The sequence below is a fragment of the Solanum lycopersicum genome, chromosome 10, assembly GCF_036512215.1.
Source record: "Solanum lycopersicum chromosome 10, SLM_r2.1".
NCBI lineage: Eukaryota > Viridiplantae > Streptophyta > Magnoliopsida > Solanales > Solanaceae > Solanum > Solanum lycopersicum.
In genome coordinates, this window is record NC_090809.1 from 12,796,788 (window position 1) to 12,818,871 (window position 22,084).

The 22,084-nt window shown below is 36.8% G+C and overlaps 3 protein-coding genes across 3 annotated transcripts; 2 read left to right on the plus strand and 1 right to left on the minus strand.

Moving 5' to 3' along the window:
• Nucleotides 1–5,240: 5,240 nt before the first annotated feature.
• On the minus strand, nucleotides 5,241–5,714 carry LOC101267942 (uncharacterized). The gene has a single exon (XM_004248556.1). It carries the CDS (start codon nucleotides 5,712–5,714, stop codon nucleotides 5,241–5,243), a length of 474 nt encoding a protein of 157 aa, XP_004248604.1.
• A 2,169-nt stretch (nucleotides 5,715–7,883) lies between these two features.
• Nucleotides 7,884–8,479, plus strand: LOC138338712 (grpE protein homolog 1, mitochondrial-like). Its single transcript, XM_069289793.1, has 2 exons — nucleotides 7,884–8,085; nucleotides 8,202–8,479. The coding sequence occupies exons 1-2, from the start codon at nucleotides 7,884–7,886 to the stop codon at nucleotides 8,477–8,479; spliced, it is 480 nt and encodes a 159-aa protein (XP_069145894.1).
• A 6,435-nt stretch (nucleotides 8,480–14,914) lies between these two features.
• LOC138338713 (uncharacterized) lies at nucleotides 14,915–19,901 on the plus strand. The gene is made up of 8 exons (XM_069289794.1): nucleotides 14,915–15,606; nucleotides 15,800–16,353; nucleotides 16,414–16,770; nucleotides 17,043–17,180; nucleotides 17,691–18,194; nucleotides 18,297–18,669; nucleotides 18,745–19,310; nucleotides 19,633–19,901. The coding sequence occupies exons 1-8, from the start codon at nucleotides 14,915–14,917 to the stop codon at nucleotides 19,899–19,901; spliced, it is 3,453 nt and encodes a 1,150-aa protein (XP_069145895.1).
• The last annotated feature ends 2,183 nt before the right edge of the window (nucleotides 19,902–22,084 follow it).

A 22,084-nucleotide genomic window follows, 5' to 3' on the forward strand; every position in this document is an offset into this window, starting at 1 on the left:
GAAACCTTACCCCTAGAACAAGAACCAGGTTCTTGTAATTTTATCGTAACACAATAAAACAAAGATTTATCGTGGAAACCTTCCTAACTCAAGCAAGGGAAAAACCACACCGAAGTTTTCTATTAATTCAAGATTTACAACTTAGTTAATCAATGAATCTAACTCTAAACTTCTACCCTTTTCGATTAACTATAATCGAAAACTCTCCACTCTACAAGAAGTCAAACTCGCTTCTTGTTTACAAAAGCTCTCAACTCTTGTTAACTCTAACCACCCAAGAAGTCAAACCCACTTCCTGTTTACAATTCTCACAACCTCTCTCCCAAGAAGTCAAACCCACTTCTTGTTACAATTCACTCAAGACTCAACTCCCAGGAAGTCAAACCCACTTCTTGTTGCAACTCTAGGAATTAATACAACTCAATAATAAACCTTGAAAAAATCAATAAAGACTAATAACCCTAGACATTAATTGATCAAACTTCAATATCCAATAGTTCTAAGTAGAACAGGTTTCGTGAACCTGTTCTTTATTTTGTTGTGATGAACGTGAACCTGGTCCCTACGTTTCTGTAACAAAGGCCTGCGTTTTTTCTCCAGAAATTACTGCTCTCAAGATGATATATTTCGTGAATATGCAATACCTATCGTTCTGTCTTTACTGGAAAAATTATCTCGATTTTTGTGATTGCAAAGCATTTTTTTCCTTCAAAATCTTGATCGTTTTATAGATTTGATTTGCCTTCAACTTCTACGAGGAAAGGAATTACAAATCCTTTTCCTTCTTGAACTTGTCTATATTTACTTCTTTCCTTATTTAACTTGAATTGTAATTTCTTTATTTCTTTCCTTCTTTGACTTAGATTGCTACTTTTTCATTTCTTTCCTTCTTTGACTTGAATTGCTACTTTTTTATTTCTTTCCTTCTTTGGATTGGATTACTACTTTTTTATTTCTTTCCTTCTCTGAATTGAATTGCTACTTTTTTATTTCTTTCCTTCTTTGACTTGAATTGCTACTTTTTTTATTTCTTTCTTTCTTTATTTATTTCCATATTTGTTTCCTTCTTTTCCTTCTTTACAATTCTGCACTTTTTCTTCTTCGCCGCAATCTCTCATAATTGTACACATACGACACCATGCCTTCACTTTATCAATCATCAAAACTACGTTATTTGTTCTTCTACTTCCCAACAGTTTGGAAAACGTTTAGTTTCCAGTTGTATGTGAATCCTTGCAACATGTTTTCAGCGATAGTGATATGGCCAAATACTCTTGGATAAAGACCGAGGGAGAGATGTTCAATGAATTTCCAGTACTTGATGGAGCACCACCAACAATGTACATGCAACAAATTTGTGTTTCTCGCGAAATATGGAATGGCTGGAGAACTCATAAATATGGCGATCATTACAAATTATGACTTCAAGCAGGATATATCCTGTGGAATACCAAGGAAGCCATTTCCATTGCCTCTCCAAACTGTGACACTAGAGGTACATGGGCTGAACTTTGTGCAAGAATTGAAAGGTACAGACTTAGTGTCGGTGGATCAAACATGAGATAGGTAAGATCAAAAACAACACATATGTGAGTGAAAGAATATTTTCCTCGATTCCATCTCTCTATTTTACTGATCCTTATATACACAAAGATAGCAACCAATAAGGCTACAAAATTAGGAGTCAAAAACTACAATTTAGGAATGAATATATACTCCTAACTAATTTACCATAATACAACATATTTACTATATATTTAACACATCCCCACAAGCAGAGCGGGAGGTTTGCGGACGCTAGGATTGTCCCGAAATTGTTCTAACAAGATACGTGGAAGAACTTTTGTGAAAATGTCCGCTATTTGATAACGGGATGGAACAAGTAAAACACGAACCTGTCCACGAGCAACCTTTTCTCAAACAACGTGGATATCCATTTCAATATGTTTTGTACGCTGATGTTGTACTGGATTACCCAATAAATAAATAGCACTTACATTGTCACGGTATACAAGTGTGGCTTTCTTAATCGGACAATTCAACTCTAAGAGAAGATTACGAATCCAACATGATTCGGACACGACATTGGCCACCGCACGATATTCGGCCTCGGCACTAGAATGAGACAATGTGGGTTGTCGTTTTGATGACCATGATACCAAGTTGTCTCCCAAAAATACACAATACCCGGATGTAGACTGTCGGGTGTCCGGGCACCCTCCTCAATCTCCATTTGTGTAAGAGAAAAAAGGGGAGAATGAAAAGGGATAAAGGTGAAGTCCATGATCGAAAGTACCCTTAACATACCGGATTATTTGTTTGAAAGCATTATAATGATCAATACGCGGATTATGCATATGGAGATAAATTTTTTGAACAGCATAAGATATATGCGGAAGGGTAAAAGTGAGATATGAAGGGCCCCTGCAAGACTTCTGTAAAGAGTGGGATCAGCATAAGGAACATTAGAATGAGCACTAACTTTAGGTTTGGAGTCAATCGGAGTAAGAGTCGGTTTACATGAGGACATGCCGACTCGTTCAATTATTTCTTCATCATATTTCCGTTGTGAAAGAAACATACCACCCTTATGTATAGTGACAGCAATACCAAGAAAATAATTTAAACGACCCAAATTAATCATAGAAAATTCATAACTGAGAAGAGCTATGATGGAACACCGAAGAGCATCAGAAGAAGTAGTAAGAATAATATCATCAACATATAATAAAATGTACGTCATGTCCAAACCCTGGCTGTAGATGGTTAGAGAATTGTCACACCGGATATCAATGAAACCAATGGACAAAACATAATCAGCACAATGCTTATACCAAGCCCGAGGAGCTTGCTTAAGGCCATACAAAGACTTACGTAACAGACAAACATAATAAGGATGAGTAAGATCCATGTACCCCAAGGGTTAATGCATATAAATAGTTTCCTGAAGCTCACCATGAATAAAAGCCTTTTTGAGATCCAATTGATGAATTGGCCATGCCTTGGACAGAGATATACTAAGAACAGTTCGGATTGTAGCCGGTTTGACCACCAGGCTAAATGTCTCACCACAATCAATACCAACCTGCTGTGTTTTGCCATCACCTATAAGACGTGCTTTATGCCTCTCAAAAACACCATTAGATTTGACTTTATGCGTAAAAATCCACATAGACTGAATCACATTCACATTAGGTGGACGGGGCACTAACTCCCACGTCTTATTTTTAATAAGAGCATCATATTCATCATCCATGGCAATTTTCCAATTTGGATCACGGTGATCCGCAATCGGATTATGAGGCAAAGGTTACCTTGTATTCTCAGAAACAAAAGAATATTTCTTATTTGGTTGAAATATCCCATTTTGGCTACGAGTTACAACTCTTTTCCGCGAGAGAGGAATTGGAGTGGGTTGTAGTGCTAAATTGTTTGATAGTGTGGAATGTATTTGGGACAAAGGGGAAGTATGGGGTGATGAATGAGGTGACGGGCTGTCAAGGGAGGATGGCCCATAGGGCGGTTGGGGATATTAAGTAGGGGGAGAAGCGGGTTGAGCTTGCTGGGAAGAGGGGCTGCCAGGTGGAGTAGATTGGGCTGGGGAATGAGCCGTAGGATGTGGAGGGTCGTTGGACGCAACATTAGAATTTCTAAAATGTTGAATAACATAACAATTTAGTCCAGAGTCCAAAATATTATATGTGGAGAAGGAGCATGTAACTTTGCAAAGGGAAAGGAATTCTCATAAAAAATAACATGTCTACAAATGATAATTTTATGAGAGGATGAATCATAGAATTTGTAGCCACGATGATTCGGGGGAAATCCCAAAAATACACACGGAGTAGATCCGGTTGCAATTTATTAATAGTGGGAGATGGAAAAAGTGGATAACACAAACACCCAAAAACCCGTAAATGAGAATAAGAAGGCTCCCTTTCATAAAGAATTTCCAAAGGAGATTTATTACCCAACAATTTGCTCTGAAGAATATTTAGAAGGTAGGTTGTCATTTGTAAGGAATGATGCCAAAAAGAAGGTGGAAGTGAGGCATGGGCAAGAAGAGTACGACTAATGTTATTGATAGTACGAATTTTTCTTTCGGCTTTCCCATTTTGTGAAGAAGTATGAGGACAAGAGACACGGAAAGACATGCCATGTTTTTTACAGAATTCCCAAAATGGACCATCATCAAACTCCCTCCCATTATCACATTGTACGTTTTTAACATTACGCTCAAATTGGGTGAGAATGTGATTCCTAACAACCAAGAATGTGTCATATACATCAGATTATCGGGCTAAAGGAAAAGTCCACAAAAAATTAGAAAAACAATTAAGTTATACAACATAGTAACGATATCCTATAGAACTCAAAATGGGAGATGACCAAAGATCATTATGTATTATATCGAATGGCAAAGTCGTACTAGAAATTGAAGAAACAAATGACAACTTCACATGTTTCCCCAAAACACATGAACAACAAATACTAGAACTTGAAAGTCTATTACAATCAAATATTTTTATTGTGCCTAAGAGCATCTAAAATAGGAGCACCCAGATGACCCACCTGATCATGCCAATGTTTAGGAGAAATCGCGGCAAAAGTAAATGTAACTTGATTTTTGATTGGAGTAGTAATTGGTTAAAGGTCGCCCAGGCTATCACACCTCATTATTGGCTTCCCCGTCTGAAAATCCTTTACAGAAAAACCAAAAGTATCAAATGAAACAGTTACAGAATTATCAGTAGTAAATTTTCTAACAGAGATGAGAATTTTTATGATTTTAGGAGAATGAAGGACATTATTTAAAGGAAGGGTCGAGCTAGATGAAGTCAAACAAGTGTGACCGTAATAAAGAATAGGAATTTTATGACCATTAACAACAACTATATTATTATTTGAATGAGTGCTCAAATTAAAATAAGATGAGAAGTTACCTCAGGAGGAAGTCATATGAGAAGTAGCGCTGGTGTCCATGTACCAAGACGGATCAGGAGAATTATGAGACATAGTATGCATTGCATCCTGAATATCGGTAGGAGTCATCGAACCAGACTATTGGTGGTGTCCAGACGCCATCTAAGACTAATGATTTCGTGTCCTTGGGACCAATAGTCTATCCTGCTGGTTTGGAGTACTAGGCTTGGTCCATGCTTGAGTTGGGTAAGGGCTAGGAGGAATGGGCCAACCATATCCCCAAGGATACACTTGATACCGAAAATGAAGGGACATGTTCAAAGCTTGACCAGCACCGGAGCCTCGCCCAGCAAGTTGCGCTTGTTGTTCAATGAACTGGAATATTTGCTCTTCATCTGACCAATGTTTGTCAAATGACCGGAGGAGTCATCTGACGAGGCTGCGACCATGGAAGATTCGGTTGCCGCCTCCTTTTCAATTCCAATTTCCTTAAGAACATGCGTGGAGCGAGCCTTGTAAAAGGGAGGAAGCATATTGCTTTGATGAATAAGCGTGCCTGCACCACGGTAGGCTCGGGTAAGGCCACCAGTCAAGTGTAACACCATCCGGCTATCAGAAACTAATGCTCTGACATTCTTCAACTCATCAGCGAGAGACTTAAGATGCTGACAGTAAGAGGATGCATTGGGAGAATTCTCCATTGAAGTGGTGGAGAATTCTTGTTCAAGAGAAAGGGCACGGGAATGTTGGTTGTCCTGGAATATGTCTCGCAACCTATCCCAGGCCTCCATAGTAATCGAATCAAGCTAAATAATTGTATGTAGGAGATCATTAGAGACAGTGGCATATATCCATGAAAAAACCATCGAATCCGGAGTAGTCCACAATTCCTTCTCTTGATCAGTTGAAGGTGGTTTGGACGTACCTTCTTTCGGATCGATAATATGGGCTAGTACTCTATGAGAACGAGCATGAATTTTGAATAATACCGACCACGTAGAGTATTGAACGTTTTCCATATCAAGGGTGATGGGAATATGGTTCTTGATATTAGAGACGGCCAAATACGGATGAAAAGATTTGTCCGACATTGTGAGATTGCCGGCAGAAAAACAGAAGCAAGGGGGCGGAATCAAGGGCATATGATGAAGAAGCATCCTAAGCAACTTATACCATGAAAGAATATTTTTCTCGATTCCATCTCTCTAATTTACTGATCCTTATATACACAAAGATAGCAACAAATAAGGCTACAAAATTAGGAGTCAAAGACTACAATTTAGGAATGAGTATATACTAGTAACTAATTTACCATTATACAAGATATTTACAATATATTTAACAAGAAGCTACATCCATGAAAACTCTGGACCTGGTATAGGAGGAATCATTAGGATGCCATTGGTAATCGTATCATGGCATTCTGAGTCGTTGCTCAATGCAAAACCAACAGTCATGCTGAAGCTATGGCAACATTATATGTAACCAGATTATGCAAGCAAGCAGAATAGGCTTGTTTTGGACACACCGCTAGATTGAGACTGCCACCTTCATATTTTAGTAAGGAATGAATATCAGGCCCTACTTATGTTCAACCGCGTATCAGGCTAGTGGTGCTTACGAGTGTTTCTATTTCGGCTTGAGCTATAAGGAATATGACTTGGAACTTGATTTTATGTTAGTAGACAACATGATCAAACACAAGGACGCCCAAAACTTGAAGTTAAAAGGAATCATTCAAGACATTAATCAGGCCTAGGTGTGTACATGCTGCTTTTAGGTTTGATTTTGTACTATTCAGTTAGGGTTTTTAGGCTTTTAGTTTTCAAGAAGTGTAATCGAATCCGGAATATACATACATACATACATACATATATATATATATATATATATATATATATATATATATATATATATATATATATATTAAACAAAACACAATACTTAATAGTATATTAATTATAGATATCCAAACGTAAAACACAATATTTAAGAATATATGAGTTATATATGTCCAAACATAAGGATATCTATTATTATTTCATCAATTTCCTATATGATTTCGTAGCTAATTAGTCCATCAATACTCTATGGTTAGTCCTCTAATTACTCCATGTAGAAGTGGTACATTCTAATATTCTTTTATTAAATTTCTAAAGCCATGAACTGAACACTTCTAGTTACCTCTCTTCTCCATATCTCTCACCTCTCTGTTTCTCCAAATCTGAGCTCACACTGTGAATTTGGAGATTTAGGTTGGTAGAATTTCATCTCGTTTCCCAAAATATGTCGCAGCTTAGTACCGGAGCTCGTTGCTCCTCTATTTCCAAGAATAGCAACAACAACGATACGTTTACATTTTTACATTTGAGTTCCACTCATTTGTGAATTGAAAGAGAAGGTTTGATGTTATGCCTTAATACTTTTAAAGTTGTTCATTTTTTCGTCGATTTATAATGTGTAAGGTTTTGCTAGGGTTTAAGAAGGACTCGTAATTTAGCTGTATCATAGGCTTCTATCTGAATTGTTGATATTAGTGTTACTTTAGCTGCTGTATCAACAGAACATTATAGAGAATCAGGATGCAAAACAATCACTTGAAACCTTTACTAAAACTTCAAGAATCTAATGGTGCCAGATGTTAGAGTACCTTAATTGGCTTCTAGCAGCTTACTTAATTTTAGAAACAACTATTTTATAGTTTGTAATATTTGGAGCTTGTTCCTGGGATGATTGGTATGGAGTGGATTATGGAGTTGTAGGATGTTTATCAGTTGGATTGGCTCTGTCTGATTTCAAAGGGTCATCTAGACCTAAATAATTTTAAAAATAGTTACCTGGTTAACATGTTTGTTTGTCCGTAATTAGATCTTTTAACTTGATTGAGCTGTAAAATCAACGTTCCACTATGTTTGATGCCTTGAGGAATTATGTTTGAGTTGTTCTGTATTTGTGATAAGATGAAATGTTCAATTTTCATATTCACCTTTATATTGCTGGTTCTGCTAATATCGATTCATGTTACTCTATTCAGTGAATATGTCTTGCAACGGCTTGGATTTTCATTTTCTCCATCTCAATCCCAAAGCAAACAGGGAAGCAGAAAAGAGAATGGAGAAATGAGTGTAAAATATGAAGCTTCAGTTTTTGCTGATTCTCAGGGTCAAGATGAGAATGATTAATGAGGTCCTAATTTAGAATCTAAAGATAACACAAATGAAAATGAAAAACTAGAAAAAGACATATTAAACAAGCTGTATCTTCTGATTCTGATTTAGATACAGACGATCTTTCTAGGGATGACTTGGTGAAACTATTGGCTGAGAAGGAAGAACTCCTAAAAATAAAAGATTATGAGTTTCAGAAAATGAATAAAAAATATCTTAGATCTTATGTGGAGATGGAGAATGTAATCAATAGAACTAAACTAGAAGAAGGAAATTTCAAAAGGTTTGCCATTCAAGTTAGTTTTTCTAGGCACGTGCTTTGCCAGATACTCCTGTATTTACTTATTGGTGTTGTGCCACTTCTGAAAGACACTTCTGGAAGGTGTTGAAATGACTGATAAATAGCTTTCAGAGGTACACTTTTTCACCTAAATGGCCTATGTTCTTTTTTACTGCTTTGTTAGACTATGAATTCATCTATGTAACACTTGAACCTTTTTTTACAAACATAATCTACAGTATAAACAACTTAAGGTTTTTAAGGGTCAACTCTGGAAGACATTATAATTATAAATCTCAACAAAATAGTTCAGAAAACTACCCCTAAGGCTCTGTAAAATCCTACAGATTTTGGCCATAGAACCCATTGCAGATCAATTACTTCTTCTAAATGCTCCACCCAGCTACTGAAATGAAGGAGAAGAAAAGAAGGTTTGTAGTTTGCTATATATATATATATATATATATACACATGCATCTGGAAGAGGAGATCCCAACATTTTTCCTTGATATTGGAAAACTCTTAGTAGAATGCTTACTATTACTCCAACTATAATGTTAGGTTCCATAACTTCAAGGGGTTGAATTTGTAATCCTTCTTGTGTACTTCAGATCTATGTTATTTGTGCTTCTTCGTCTTAAATTTCTGCAAAGACCTTATCGAGGAGGTCTCCATTATCTGTTTCTCAGTGCGGGTTTTTGGTTACATCTCGTTACATTTCAGGCATTCAAATAATTGGTGTACGAAAATATGTTATATTCTAGTTGTTTTGATAATCCTTACAAATGCAGAGACATGTTCCCTGATTGAGTTATATCATCCGGTTCTATAATGGGGTACAAAGGTTGGTGAGACATTAACGTACTACACCAATCTGAATGGACAAAGTTGTTTGTCCTAGGGTCAATAACTCTTTATGGTTGAGTTAGTCAATATTGCCAATCTGTGTTTGAAAAATAGAATACAGATTCCAACAAAACTTTTCGAAAACATGAAGTAACCAAAGTTTGTTGAACTAGTAAGAAAGATAAAAAAAATTAATTTAGAAAAACTAAAAATATGTAAATGTACTAGAATTCTGAAACTTAGAACAGAAAAAGATCAAGCCCAATGAATGCACATTGTCCTGTTAAGGAAATTATTCCCCCTAGTATCTGAGGTTTGAATTAGAATATGTCCTCTCAGGATAGAATGATCTCAATCACCAGTGTAGTGACACCCAAAACTCTGGTGTCAGCGAACCACTATACAATAGTAAGTTACGAAGAGAATTTTGTGCGGAAGAAGAAGAAGAAGTAAGAAAAATTCATAAGAAATTTTTTTAAAGAATAAATGGTATTTATAGGAAAGAGGAACAGATTCTGAAAGGTTGCAACCCTTTCAAATCCACACGACCATTAATGAAAATTTTTAACCTTTGTGAACAATCCTAGCTGCTCCTGAAAGTTGAAACGTTTCAGACTTTCAGAATAGTAATTTCCAAACGGTGGTAAATTTAAATAAAATGGGAAAGATTTTAAATAAAACGGGTCACAGAAATCTGAGTCGGGTTGGGTTAATCAACTAAAAAGTTAAAACATTTCGGTTAATCTCAACGAAATAATTGAAAACATTTATGTTATCAACTAATAAACTGAAAATATTTTGGCCATTTAATTTACATTAGTTAATTAAATAATTAAAACAAAATTTGTCCAAAAAATAATCTCTCGATCATTTTCCGAACCAAAGCAAAGCCGAGCCGAGCAATGATGAAGACGGTGCGAGGGGTGTCCCTCTTTCCATTTTAACTCTCCTATTTTTCTTTCCACTGCCGATGAGTAACAAATGTCTTTTCACTAAATCATAAGAGGACTTTCCAAGTTACTCTCTTTTCATTTTTCCTCCATTTCCCATTAATTCTTGCTACATACCCAGCAATCAACATGACAAATAACAAATTAATTCATTGAAAAGGAGTGTGTTCCAGCAGATGACCTGGACACCAATTTTTGCTTCCTAGTCTTCCAAGCTATTGATGATTTGTCTAAGAGAACAAACCATAGAGTGAGAGATCGTCATGTTAAAGGAAAGCTTGCCTAATCTGAATTGCATCATTCATATAGATTTAAATCACATGCACTACGCAAATATATACTTTGTCCATGTTTTCCTTTCAATAATTGAACAAGTCGTAGCGATGCTTCCCAGTGTTCTGCTTGTGGGCAATTCGTAAATTGGGATAGTACATGCACAAAATAGGAAAACTCTAATCTAATGAAGCACATAGTACATGCACAAAATAGGACAACTCTAATCTAATGAAGCACAAATATATGAGACAACCTACTAATCAACGATAGCTCTCTAGATCATCAAGTGGACTTCCTTCCGCTAAGGCTAACTTGTGGTTTTACTTCATAGGAACATTTACAGGTTTCGCTCCTAGTAATGAAACTTCCTAAATTTTATCCAAAGCATACTTACGTTGACATATTAAAAGTCCTTCTGAATTTTTCACAACTTCAATTCCCAAAAAGTACTTCAACGCACCTAAATATTTTATGTGAAAACAATCACTCAAATAAATCTTGAATTTTTGGGTTGCGTGATGATATTTTATAATCTAATTGCACCAGAGTTCTTTCCTTCCCGCTGGTAGTTTTTCAATTACCCATGTCTTATTTTGTTCAAGAGGCTCAGTTTGAATCTGCATTTCTTGTCTCCACCTTTCATGTTTCACTACTTCTGAGAAGGATGATGGCTCATGATCTGTAGTAATAGCTACTAGAAAATTTTGATATCACCAAGAAAATTTGTCACAGTTCAGAAATGTATTATTGGGTAAGGTTTACCTGAGGTATGCATTGTAGAAGATGAACTAGAAGGACTTAATTTTCGGATGATATTATTAACACAATTGAATAGATGATCAGGCTGTTGTTTTATTCGATGTCCACGACCCAATTGATGTTCATTATTTTGTTCTTCACTTCCGTCTACCTCTTGGGTACTAGACATGTCTTCTTCCCCCACTTCATGAGCATCTTGCACCTCATTAACTTGTGAATCAGACATATTAATCACTGGTTAGTGTTTGCTGGCTCAACACCAATATCTATATCAAAATCATCATCAACAAATCCATAAACAACAATTTTTTCAATATTCTCATAAGAATTGGAAATTTCTTGGATAAATAGGAATTCATTCTGAAAAAATGCGACATCTCTACAAAAAAAGTACTCAATTTGTTTCAAGATTATATAATTTCCAACTCTTTTTCCCGTATAGGTATCCAACAAAAATATATTTACGACTCTTATTTGTAAATTTATCTCCTTTTCTTCCGTGACTATGACCATACGACAATGAACCAAAGATCCTCAAGTTCTCATAAGAAGGACGCTCTCCATGCAAAACTTCATACGATGTTTTTCCATTTAAAATCAATGAAGGAGTTCTATTTATCAAGTAACCTACAACCAACACACATTCTCCCTAATAATTAATTGGAAAATGTCCCTAAAAGTGTAGTGCCCGTACTATATTGAAGATGTGTTATTGTTTTCTATCCACCCTACCATTTTGCTGTGGGGTTCCAACATAAGAACTTTGAAAAACAATTCTCTATTTCTTCTGTAACAGCCTGCTAGGTTGTTTTCAGAACTCAAACTATCTTTACTCTTTCCGTAGAATTTAAAATAGAAATTTTGAAATATTCGGTGACCACGATTATTTAGTTGTCAGATATGTGTTAAATAATTAATATAGCTGCATACTTAATGGGCCAGATCAGCACCTAATTTAGTTAAAACCCTTTTTTTGTCACTTAGCCCATACACTAAATTAAAATAAATGAGTGATTAGCATAACCCCATTAACATATTGCAGCAAAACGTGTAGGGGAAAAGAAACGCTGACTTCAGGTGAACGACTTATTCTCAAACTTTTCAATTCTTCATTTGAGTACATTGTCAAAGTGAATTAAATTGTTATGTTAAATTATTTGTTGGTGTGTATATGAGAAGATAAATTATTTTTGGATCTATTCAGATCATTTGTAAAGGAACGGAAAGGAATTCTTTTATTTATGTTCTACTTTATCAACCTAAGGGGGGTGGAAGCATTTAATGCCCATTAATGCTCATTTTTGAAGTGGCAGATGGCATGACCAATTGTTTAAAAATTAAGCAATTGGACCGAATAAAATTAAAGAAAAAGAATGAAGGATCTCACATTTAAAGTGCATTTTCTAGTTTGTTAACTAGTGAAAATGGGTCTTAATTTATTTATTTACAGAATTTAATCACTAGTATTAATATGTTATCATTAGAGAATTAAGTTTTTGATTGTATTGTATTACATAAATCTTCATATTGTCGATGGAGGATATTAGTAATTGTAGGTATTGCTGGAAATTTTTTTGGATTGTATAACTTGTTAATTTAATTTATTACTAATAACTAGCATGTAAATTATGTGAGTTACCGTAAGTATTGAGGGTGTTGGATTATAGTAGAGGAGAATGTTTATATTAATTAATATCATGTTTAATCATATAAAAAGAATTAGGCATAACCATTGGAAAAAAAAGGAATCTTTGGCAAACAAAAAAAAACTAAAAAACTTGATTTCACATATGGAACCTGCGAAATTTTCCATATTCATTGTTTATTTAATTAAGTTCCATCAAATTACTTATTGGCTTTAAACTTTTAATTCATTATTTAATTTTCATATAGTAATGTTTCATGAAGTGTATGTATATAGTTAACAAAATTTTGGTGGTATTGTATTACATGAGTATTATTAGAATCATAATATTTTGAGGAATTGAGGCTTAACAGTAGGCTTGAAATTTAGTAATATAATCTTGACATATAAAATATATCAAGAGTAAGAGCTTGATTGGATTTATGAGTGAGTTTTGAAGTTTAGGTTAGACATAAAAAAAATTGAATACCTATGAACTCGCTTACTTACGAATATCTCACGATGGATAGATTGGGAACATTCCGAAGCCTTGCGAAAAGGAAAGAAAAAATCTTGAAGATTAGTGACACGAGTTTGAAATTAAGGTATGTTAAGACTTTTACACTTGTTGAAGGATATTTTCCTAATTAAATATTTAAGAAAAATGAAAATAGACAAAGGGGTAAGGGCGAAAGATGGGGGTCTCGTATAAATGGTGTGACGGACATTGGTACGAGTACCGGTGTTATGAAACGGAAAATTTCTACTATATAATGCAGATTTTAATTTTAGAATTTCCAAAGCATATGGGCATTCGCTGATATATTATTAACTTGAAATTTTTGTGTGATTGTGTTATCTTTATTACACCCGTATAATTGTGATAATTGAGGTTGTTATGTACTATGTTGATATTAATTGAGTGAGATGCATCATTATCCCCTTATATTGAATTAATATTGTATACATGCATTGACATGAGATTGAGTATGGTAAGATATTAAGATTGTAATTTGGGCACGTGGAGACTGTCCGTGCGGAAATTGTTTGATATTAGGATGGTGCGTTGAGATTGTTCGCACAGACACGTGGAGATCGTCCGTGTCAGTATATAGACCTCGCGAGTCCCCCATGGGTCATGAACTCTCGATGTAATTCCGAGGAGTATCATGTATATACGATTGAGTGTGTACTGGGTATTCTGAGACAATTCATTACATTGTATTATATTACATTGCATTTCATCACATCATTTATTTTGATGATTAACTGTTTTGTTGAATGTTTGGAAAATACTTGATGTTTGATTACCTTTATTGATGAAACTTAAATAGCGAGTGTAATATATATACTTATATAATTTAAGAATTTATTGTTTTGTATGAACTCCCGTCACTTCTTCTTCGTTGTTGGTCAATGAGACATACTGGGTACACGTGGTTTCGTACTCATACTACGCTTGTTGCACTCTTTGTGATGCAGATTCGATTCCGAGTAGGAGCATATCTCGTGGAGCAAATTGAGTCCGGCTTGAAGTTCTTGGAGTTGTGGTGAGCTGCTTGGCTGTTCCGTGGCCCACACCTCCCTCTATCTTTTACGTATTCTGTTATTTAGTATTCAGACAGGATATCCCTTAAGTTAGATTTGTCATTTTAGTTTCAGACTTGCATCGTATTCTAGAAGCTCTTGTACTTATGACACCAATTCTTGGGTAATATTTTTTTTCAGTTTTCCGCATTCCTACATATAAGGAACTCAGTGTTGGAGAATTGACAATTTTTTGTCTTTCACATATTAGTTAGTTAAGTTGTTAAGATATGTTCGTTGGCTTACCTATTAGATGCGAACATAGGTGCCATCACGATTCGTGATTTTTGGGTCGTGATAAATTTGGTATCAGAGCCCTAGTTTCATCGGTCTCAAGAGTACAAGAGCAATGTCTAGTAGAGTCTTGCGGATCGATATAATGACGTCCATACCTATCTTCGAGAGGCTATAGGACATTTAGGAAATATTCTGTTCTTTCATCTATTATCGTGCACACTTGAACTTGTAGAAATTATAATCTTGATATCTCATTCACTCTCAGATGGCGAGGAATCATACATCGGCAAGTGGTGGTCAGGATCCTATTCCTGCGCCAGCTTCTGGGAACACTATCAGAGTAAGAGGTAGGGGAAGAGCTCGAGGTCGGGGTAGGGGCCGTATTGCAGCACTTGTGGATGGTCAAGTACCAGTAGCTACCCAGGGTCGTGATAGGACCGTACCTCCTGCTGTAGAGGTTATTCATGGGGATGTGCAAGATCGTGTAGAGGGGGATGGGCCAGCTCAGGCTCTACCCAGTACTATTATCCTCCCAGTGCTTCAAGATACCTTGGCCCGTATGTTAGGAATCATAGAGGGGATGGCCCAGGCAGGAGTTTTGCCTGTCACTTCTGATGGCTCACAGACCTGTGTTGGAGGTCAAACTCAAGATCAGATAGTTTCTCCAGATTCTCAGACTCCCAGGACTCAGCCAGCTGCCGCTGTAGCTTCTCGTTTGGATAGTATGGAGTTCCCATATATGAAATCACATTTTGTGAACATGCCTTCTATGACTATTGATGAGCAAAAGATTTTTGGGAGGTTCAGACTAATGAATCCTCCTACTTATACTGGTGACTTAGCTGAGGATGCATATGAATTTATAGTTAGTTTTCATGAGCGGTTGCATAATGTTGGATTAGTGGAGTCTCATGGAGTTGACTACACAACATTTCAGATGACTGGCTCTGCTAAGCAGTGTGTGGAGGGATTATATTAGTAGTAGGCCAGCTGGATCCTATCCACTATCCTGGACTCAGTTTACTCAGGTATTTCTATCCAAATTAGTTCCACGCAGTGAGAGAGAGCGCAAGAGGGCCGAGTTTGAGGTTTTGCAGCAAAATGGTATGTCAGTGGCAGAGTATGAGGGTAAATTTCATGCCTTGGCTAGGCATGCTTCGATGATACTTCCCACAGAGGCTGAGAGAGTGAGAAGGTCTGTTAAGGGGCTTATTATTCCGATCCGTCTAGGAGTTTCTCAGGTTGCAGCTTCTGGTGTTCCATTCCAGAAGGTGGTAGATGCTGCTAAGGAGTTGGAGATGATTCGGCGTGAGGGATTTGAGCAGCGAGAGGGCAAGAGGACTCGTTATTCAGGTGATTATGATGGTGCTCCGCCTAGGAGTCGGGGTTACTTGGGCAGAGACTGTCACCCTCAGCCCAGCAGAACCATTCATGTTGCTATACCAGTGTCTGAGGCTTGTTACACTGGGCATAACTCTTCGAGCTCGGTGCATACTTCGCAGGGTTCATCTTCTAGACCTGTAGTTTGTAGAGGGCATTCTGGTCATTTAGGTTCCTCTCATAAGCCTGCGTCTCGTAGGGGCTGTTTTGATTGTGGTGATACGGGACACTTTGTGAGAGACTGCCCTAGGACCAGACGTGGTGGCTTACCTCAGGGTTCTCAGGCTTCGACTTCCAGAGCTGCACAACCTCCGGCTAGGGGTGGTGCATAGAATGGTAGAGGTGGTTCTCATTTAGGTAGAAGTGGTTCCCCTTCTATTCGAGGTGGTAGTGGTGGAGGTTCACAATCTGGTCGAGGTCGTTCTCACTGTTATACTTTTCTGGGTAGGCCAGAGGCTGAGGCTTCAGATGTTGTTATCACAAGTATTATTCCGGTTTGTCATCGACCAGCTAGTGCATTATTTGATCAAGGCTCTACTTATTCTTATGTGTACACATATTTTGCTCCTAGTCTGGATATATTATGTGAGTCTCTTGATTTACCGATACATGTTTCTACTCCTGTTGAGGATTCTGTTGTTGTAAATCGAGTGTATCGATTATGTATTGTTACCTTGATAGGGTATGACACTCTTGCAGATTTAAAGGTCTTAGATATGCTAGATTTTGATGTGATTCTTGGTATGGATTGGTTATCCTCTTCCACGCAATCTTAAATTGCCATGCCAAGACAATTACTTTAGCTATGCCTGGAATTCCCATAGTAGAATGGAGAAATTCTCTTATTCACCCTCCTAAGGGTGTGATATGATTTCTTAAGGCTCGTTAGTTAGTACAGAGAGGATGTTTGGTTTACTTGGCACACATTAGAGATACTAGTATTGAGACTCCTATGCTTGAGTCTATTCCAATAGTGAGTGAATTTTCAGAAGTATTTCCCACTGATTTGCCAGGTCTTCGACCAGATCGTGATATCGATTTTTGTATTGATGTGGAGCCAGGCACTCGGCCTATTTCCATTCCTCCTTATCGTATGGCACCGACTGAATTGAAAGAGTTGAAGGAGCAGTTACAGGATTTGTTAAGCAAAGGTTTTATTAGGCCGAGTGTATCTCCTTGGGGTGCTGCAGTGTTATTTGTGAAGAAGAAAGATGGCTCTATGCGTATGTGTATTGACTATCGACAGTTGAACAAGGTAACCATCAGAAATAAGTACCCGATACCTCGTATTGATGACTTATTTGATCAGATGTAAGGTGCTTCAGTTTTCTCAAAGATTAATTTGAGGTCTGGCTATCATCAGCTGAAAGTTAGGGCGGAGGATATCCCTAACACATATTTTCGAACACGTTATGGCCATTACGAGTTTTTGGTGATGTCTTTTGGATTGAATAATGCCCTACAGCTTTTATGGACTTGATGAATGGATTTTTTTAGACTGTATTTGGATTCCTTTGTTATCATCTTCATAGATGATATATTGATATACTCACGCACTAAGGAGGAACATGAACATCATTTAAGAATCGTGCTTGGGATTCTAAAGGAGAAGAAGCTTTAAGCAAAGTTTTCAAAGTGTGAGTTTTGGCTTAGTTTTGTAGCATTCTTAGGACAGGTAGTGTCCAAGGAGGGTATCATGGTAGATCCTAAGAAGATTGAGGCAGTTAGCGATTGGGTGAGACCTGCTTCAGTTACTGAGATTCGGAGTTTCTTAGGCCTTGCAAGTTATTATAAACGATTTGTTGAGGGTTTCTCATCCATTGCATCTTCATTAACTAGATTGACACAGAAGGAGGTGGCTTTTCAGTGGTCTGACGAGTGTGAGGTTTGTTTCCAAAAGCTCAAGACTTTATTAACTACTACTCCGATTTTGACCCTACCCGTGGAGGGAGAGGGTTTTGTTGTATATTGTGATGCTTCTCGGATTGGTCTTGGTTGTGTATCAATGCAGAAGGGAAAGGTGATAGCTTATGCTTCGAGACAGTTGAAGGTTCATGAGAAGAATTATCCTATTCATGATTTAGAGTTGGCAACTATGGTGTTTGCATTGAAAATTTGGAGGCATTACCTTTATGCTGTGGATTGTGAGGTGTTCACAGATCATTGTAGCCTTCAATATATATTCAATCAGAGAGATCTGAATTTGAGACAGTGGAGATGGTTGGAGTTGCTCAAGGACTACGACATGACTATTCTTTATCATCCAGGCAAGGCAAATGTTGTAGCAGATGCCTTGAGTCGAAAGGCGGTAAGTATGGGTAGTCTAGCCATGTTACAGGTCAACGAGCATCCTTTAGCTAGGGATGTCCAATCCTTGGCCAATAGCTTTGTGAGACTTGATATTTCAGAACCCCGTAAAGTGTTGGCTTATGTGGAGGCTAGGTCATCCTGGTTGGAACAGATTTGGGCTAAACAGTTTGATGATGGTGATTTATGTAAGATAAGAGACAAGGTGTTAAAAGGAGCAACCAAGGCAGCAATTCTTGATAGTGAAGGAGTTTTGAGGATTAAAGGTCGTATTTGTGTTCCTCGTACAGGTGATTTGACTAGATTAATCATGGAGGAGGCCCATAGTTCGAGGTACTCTATTCATCCGGAGGCTACTAAGTTGTATCGTGACTTGAAATAACATTATTGGTGGTGTCATATGAAAAGGGACATAGTAGATTTTGTATCTCGTTGTTTGAATTGTCAGCAGGGGAAGTATGAACACCAAAAGCCTAGAAGTGTGACACAAAGGACGCCTATACCTGAATGGAAGTGGGAGCGTATTGCTATAGACTTTGTGGTAGGATTTCCACGCACCTTGGGTAAGTTCGATGCTATATGGGTCATTGTGGATCGACTGATTAAGTCTGCACACTTTGTACCAATTCAGACTACCTATAACTCAGAAAGGTTAGCCAAGATCTATATTCGGGAGATAGTTCGGTTGCATGGGGTTCCTATATCTATTATTTCGGATTGTGGCACCCAATTTACATCTCATTTCTGGCGTTCTATGCAGAAGGAGTTGGGCACTCGAGTAGATCTTAGTATGGCCTTTCATCCTCACACTTATGGTCAGTCTAAACGGACTATTCAGGTTCTTAAGGACATGTTGCGGGCATGTGTGGTTGACTTTGGTGGTCATTGGGATCAATTCTTTCCATTAGCGGAATTTTCGTATAATAATAGTTATCATTCGAGCATCGAGATGGCACCATTTGAGGCTTTGTATGGTAGGAGATGTCGATCTCCAATTGGTTGGTTTGATGCATATGAGGTTAGACCATGGGGTACAGATTTGTTGCGGGAGTCCTTGGACAAGGTCAAATTGATCCAAGATAGACTTCTCATGGCTCAGTGTAGGCAAAAGGGTTATGCAGATAGGAAGGATCGTGTGTTGGAGTTTATGGTTGGAGAGAGGGTTCTACTTAAGGTTTCACCCATTAAGGGTGTGATCAGAATTGGAAAGAAGGGCAAGTTGAGTCCAAGGTATCGGTCCTTTCGAGATTGTGGAGCGTATTGGTGAGGTGGCATCTCAATTGGCTTTGCCACCAGGGTTGTCTGGTGTCCATCCTGTATTTCATATTTCAATGCTTAAGAAGTATCATCAGGGTGGTAATCATGTGATTCAATGGGATTCAATGTTACTTGATCAAAATTTGACTTTTGAGGAAGAGTCGATAACCATTTTGGATAGGCAAATTTGTAAGCTAAGGTCCAAGGAGATTGCTTCAGTAAGTGTTCAGTGGAAGCATCGTCCAGTGGAGGAGGCTACATGGGAGACAGAGTCAGACATGAGGAGAAAATATCCTCATCTTTTTTAGCATTCAGGTTAGTTCTTTTCTTTTTTCATTCGAGGACGAACGTTTGTTTAAGTTGTAGGTGATGTAAGGGCCCGCTAGGTCGTTTTCAGAACTCAAACTATCTTGACTCTTTCCGTAGAATTTAAAATAGAGATTTTGAAGTATTCGGTGACCACGATTATTTAGTTGTCAGATATATGTTAAATAATTAATATAACTGCATACTTAATGGCCCAGATCAGCACCTAATTTAGTTAAAACCCTTTTTTTTTGTCACTTAGCCCATACACTAAATTAAGATAAATGAGTGATTAGCATAACCCCATTAACATATTGCGGCAAAACGTGTCGGGGAAGAGAAACCGTCGACTTCAGGTGAAGGACTTATTCTCAAACTTTTCAATTCTTCATTTGAGTACAATGTCAAAGTGAATTAAATTGTTGTGTTAAATTATTTGTTGGTGTGTATATGAGAAGATAAATTATTTTTGGATCTATTCAGATCATTTGTAAAGGAACGGAAAGGAATTCTTTTATTTATGTGCTACTTTATCAACCTAAGAGGGGGGGGGGGGGAAGCATTGAATGCACATTAATGCTCATTTTAGAAGTGGCAGATGGCATGACCAATTGTTTAGAAATTAAGCAATTGGACCGAATAAAATTGAAGAAAAAGAATGAAGGATCTCACATTTAAAGTGAATTTTCTGGTTTGTTAACTAGTGAAAATGGGTCTTAATTTATTTATTTACAGAATTTAATCACTAGTATTAATATGTTATCATTAGAGAATTATGTTTTTGATTGTATTGTATTATATAAATCTTCATATTGACGATGGAGGATATTAGTAATAGTAGGTATTGCTGGAAATCTTTTTGGATTGTATAACTTGTTAATTTAATTTATTCCTAATGACTAGCATCTAAATTAAGTGAGTTACCGTAAGTATTGAGGGTGTTGGATTATAGTAGAGGAGAATGTTTATATTAATTAATATCATGTTTAATCATTTAAAAAGAATTAGGCATAACCATTGGGGAAAAAAAGGAATCTTTGGCAAACAAAAAAAAAACTTGATTTCATATATGGAACCTGCAAAATTTTCCATAGTCATTGTTTATTTAATTAAGTTACATCAAATTACTTATTCGCTTTAAACTTTTATTTCATTATTTAATTTTCATATAGTAATGTTCCATGAAGAATATGTATATGGCTAACCAAATTTTGGTGGTATTGTATTACATGAGTATTATTAGAATCATAATATTTTGAGGAGTTGAGGTTAAACTGTAGGCTTGAAATTTAGTAAATATAATCTTGACATATAAAATATATCAATAGTAAGAGCTTGATTGGATATATGAGTGAGTTTTGGAGTTTAGGTTAGGCATAAAAAAAATTGAATACCGATGAACTCACTTACTTACGAATATCTCACGATGGATAGATTGGGAAAGTTCCGAAGCCTTGCAAAAAGGAAAGGAAAAATCTTGAAGATTGGTGACACGAGTTCGGCATTAAGGTATGTTAAGACTTTTAGACTTTTTCAAGGATGTTTTCCTAATTAGAGATTTAAAAAAAATTAAAATAGACAAAGGGGTAAGGGAGAAAGATGGGGGTCTCGTATCAACAGTGTGACGGACATTGGTACGAGTACCGGTTTTATGAAACGGAAAATTTCTACTATATAATGCGGATTGTAATTTGAGAATTTCCAAAGCATATGGGCAGTAGCTGATATATTATTAACTTGAAATTTTTGTGTGATTTTGTTATCTTTATTACACCCGTATAATTATGATAATTGAGGTGGTTATGTATTATGTTGATATTAATTGAGTGAGATGCATCATTATCCCCTTATATTGAATTAATATTGTATACATGCATTGACATGAGATTGAGTATGGTGAGATGTTAAGATTGTAATTTGGGCGCGTGGAGACTGTCCGTGCAGAAATTGTTTGATATTAGGATGGTGCGTTGAGATCGTCCGCACAGACATGTGGAGATCATCCGTGTCGGTATATGGACCTCGCGAGTCTCCCATGGGTCATGAACTCTCGATGTAATTCCGAGGAGTATCATGTATATACGATTGTGTGTGTACTGGGTATTCTGAGACAATTCATTACATGGTATTATATTGCATTGCATTTCATCACATCATTTATTTTGATGATTAAGTGTTTTGTTTG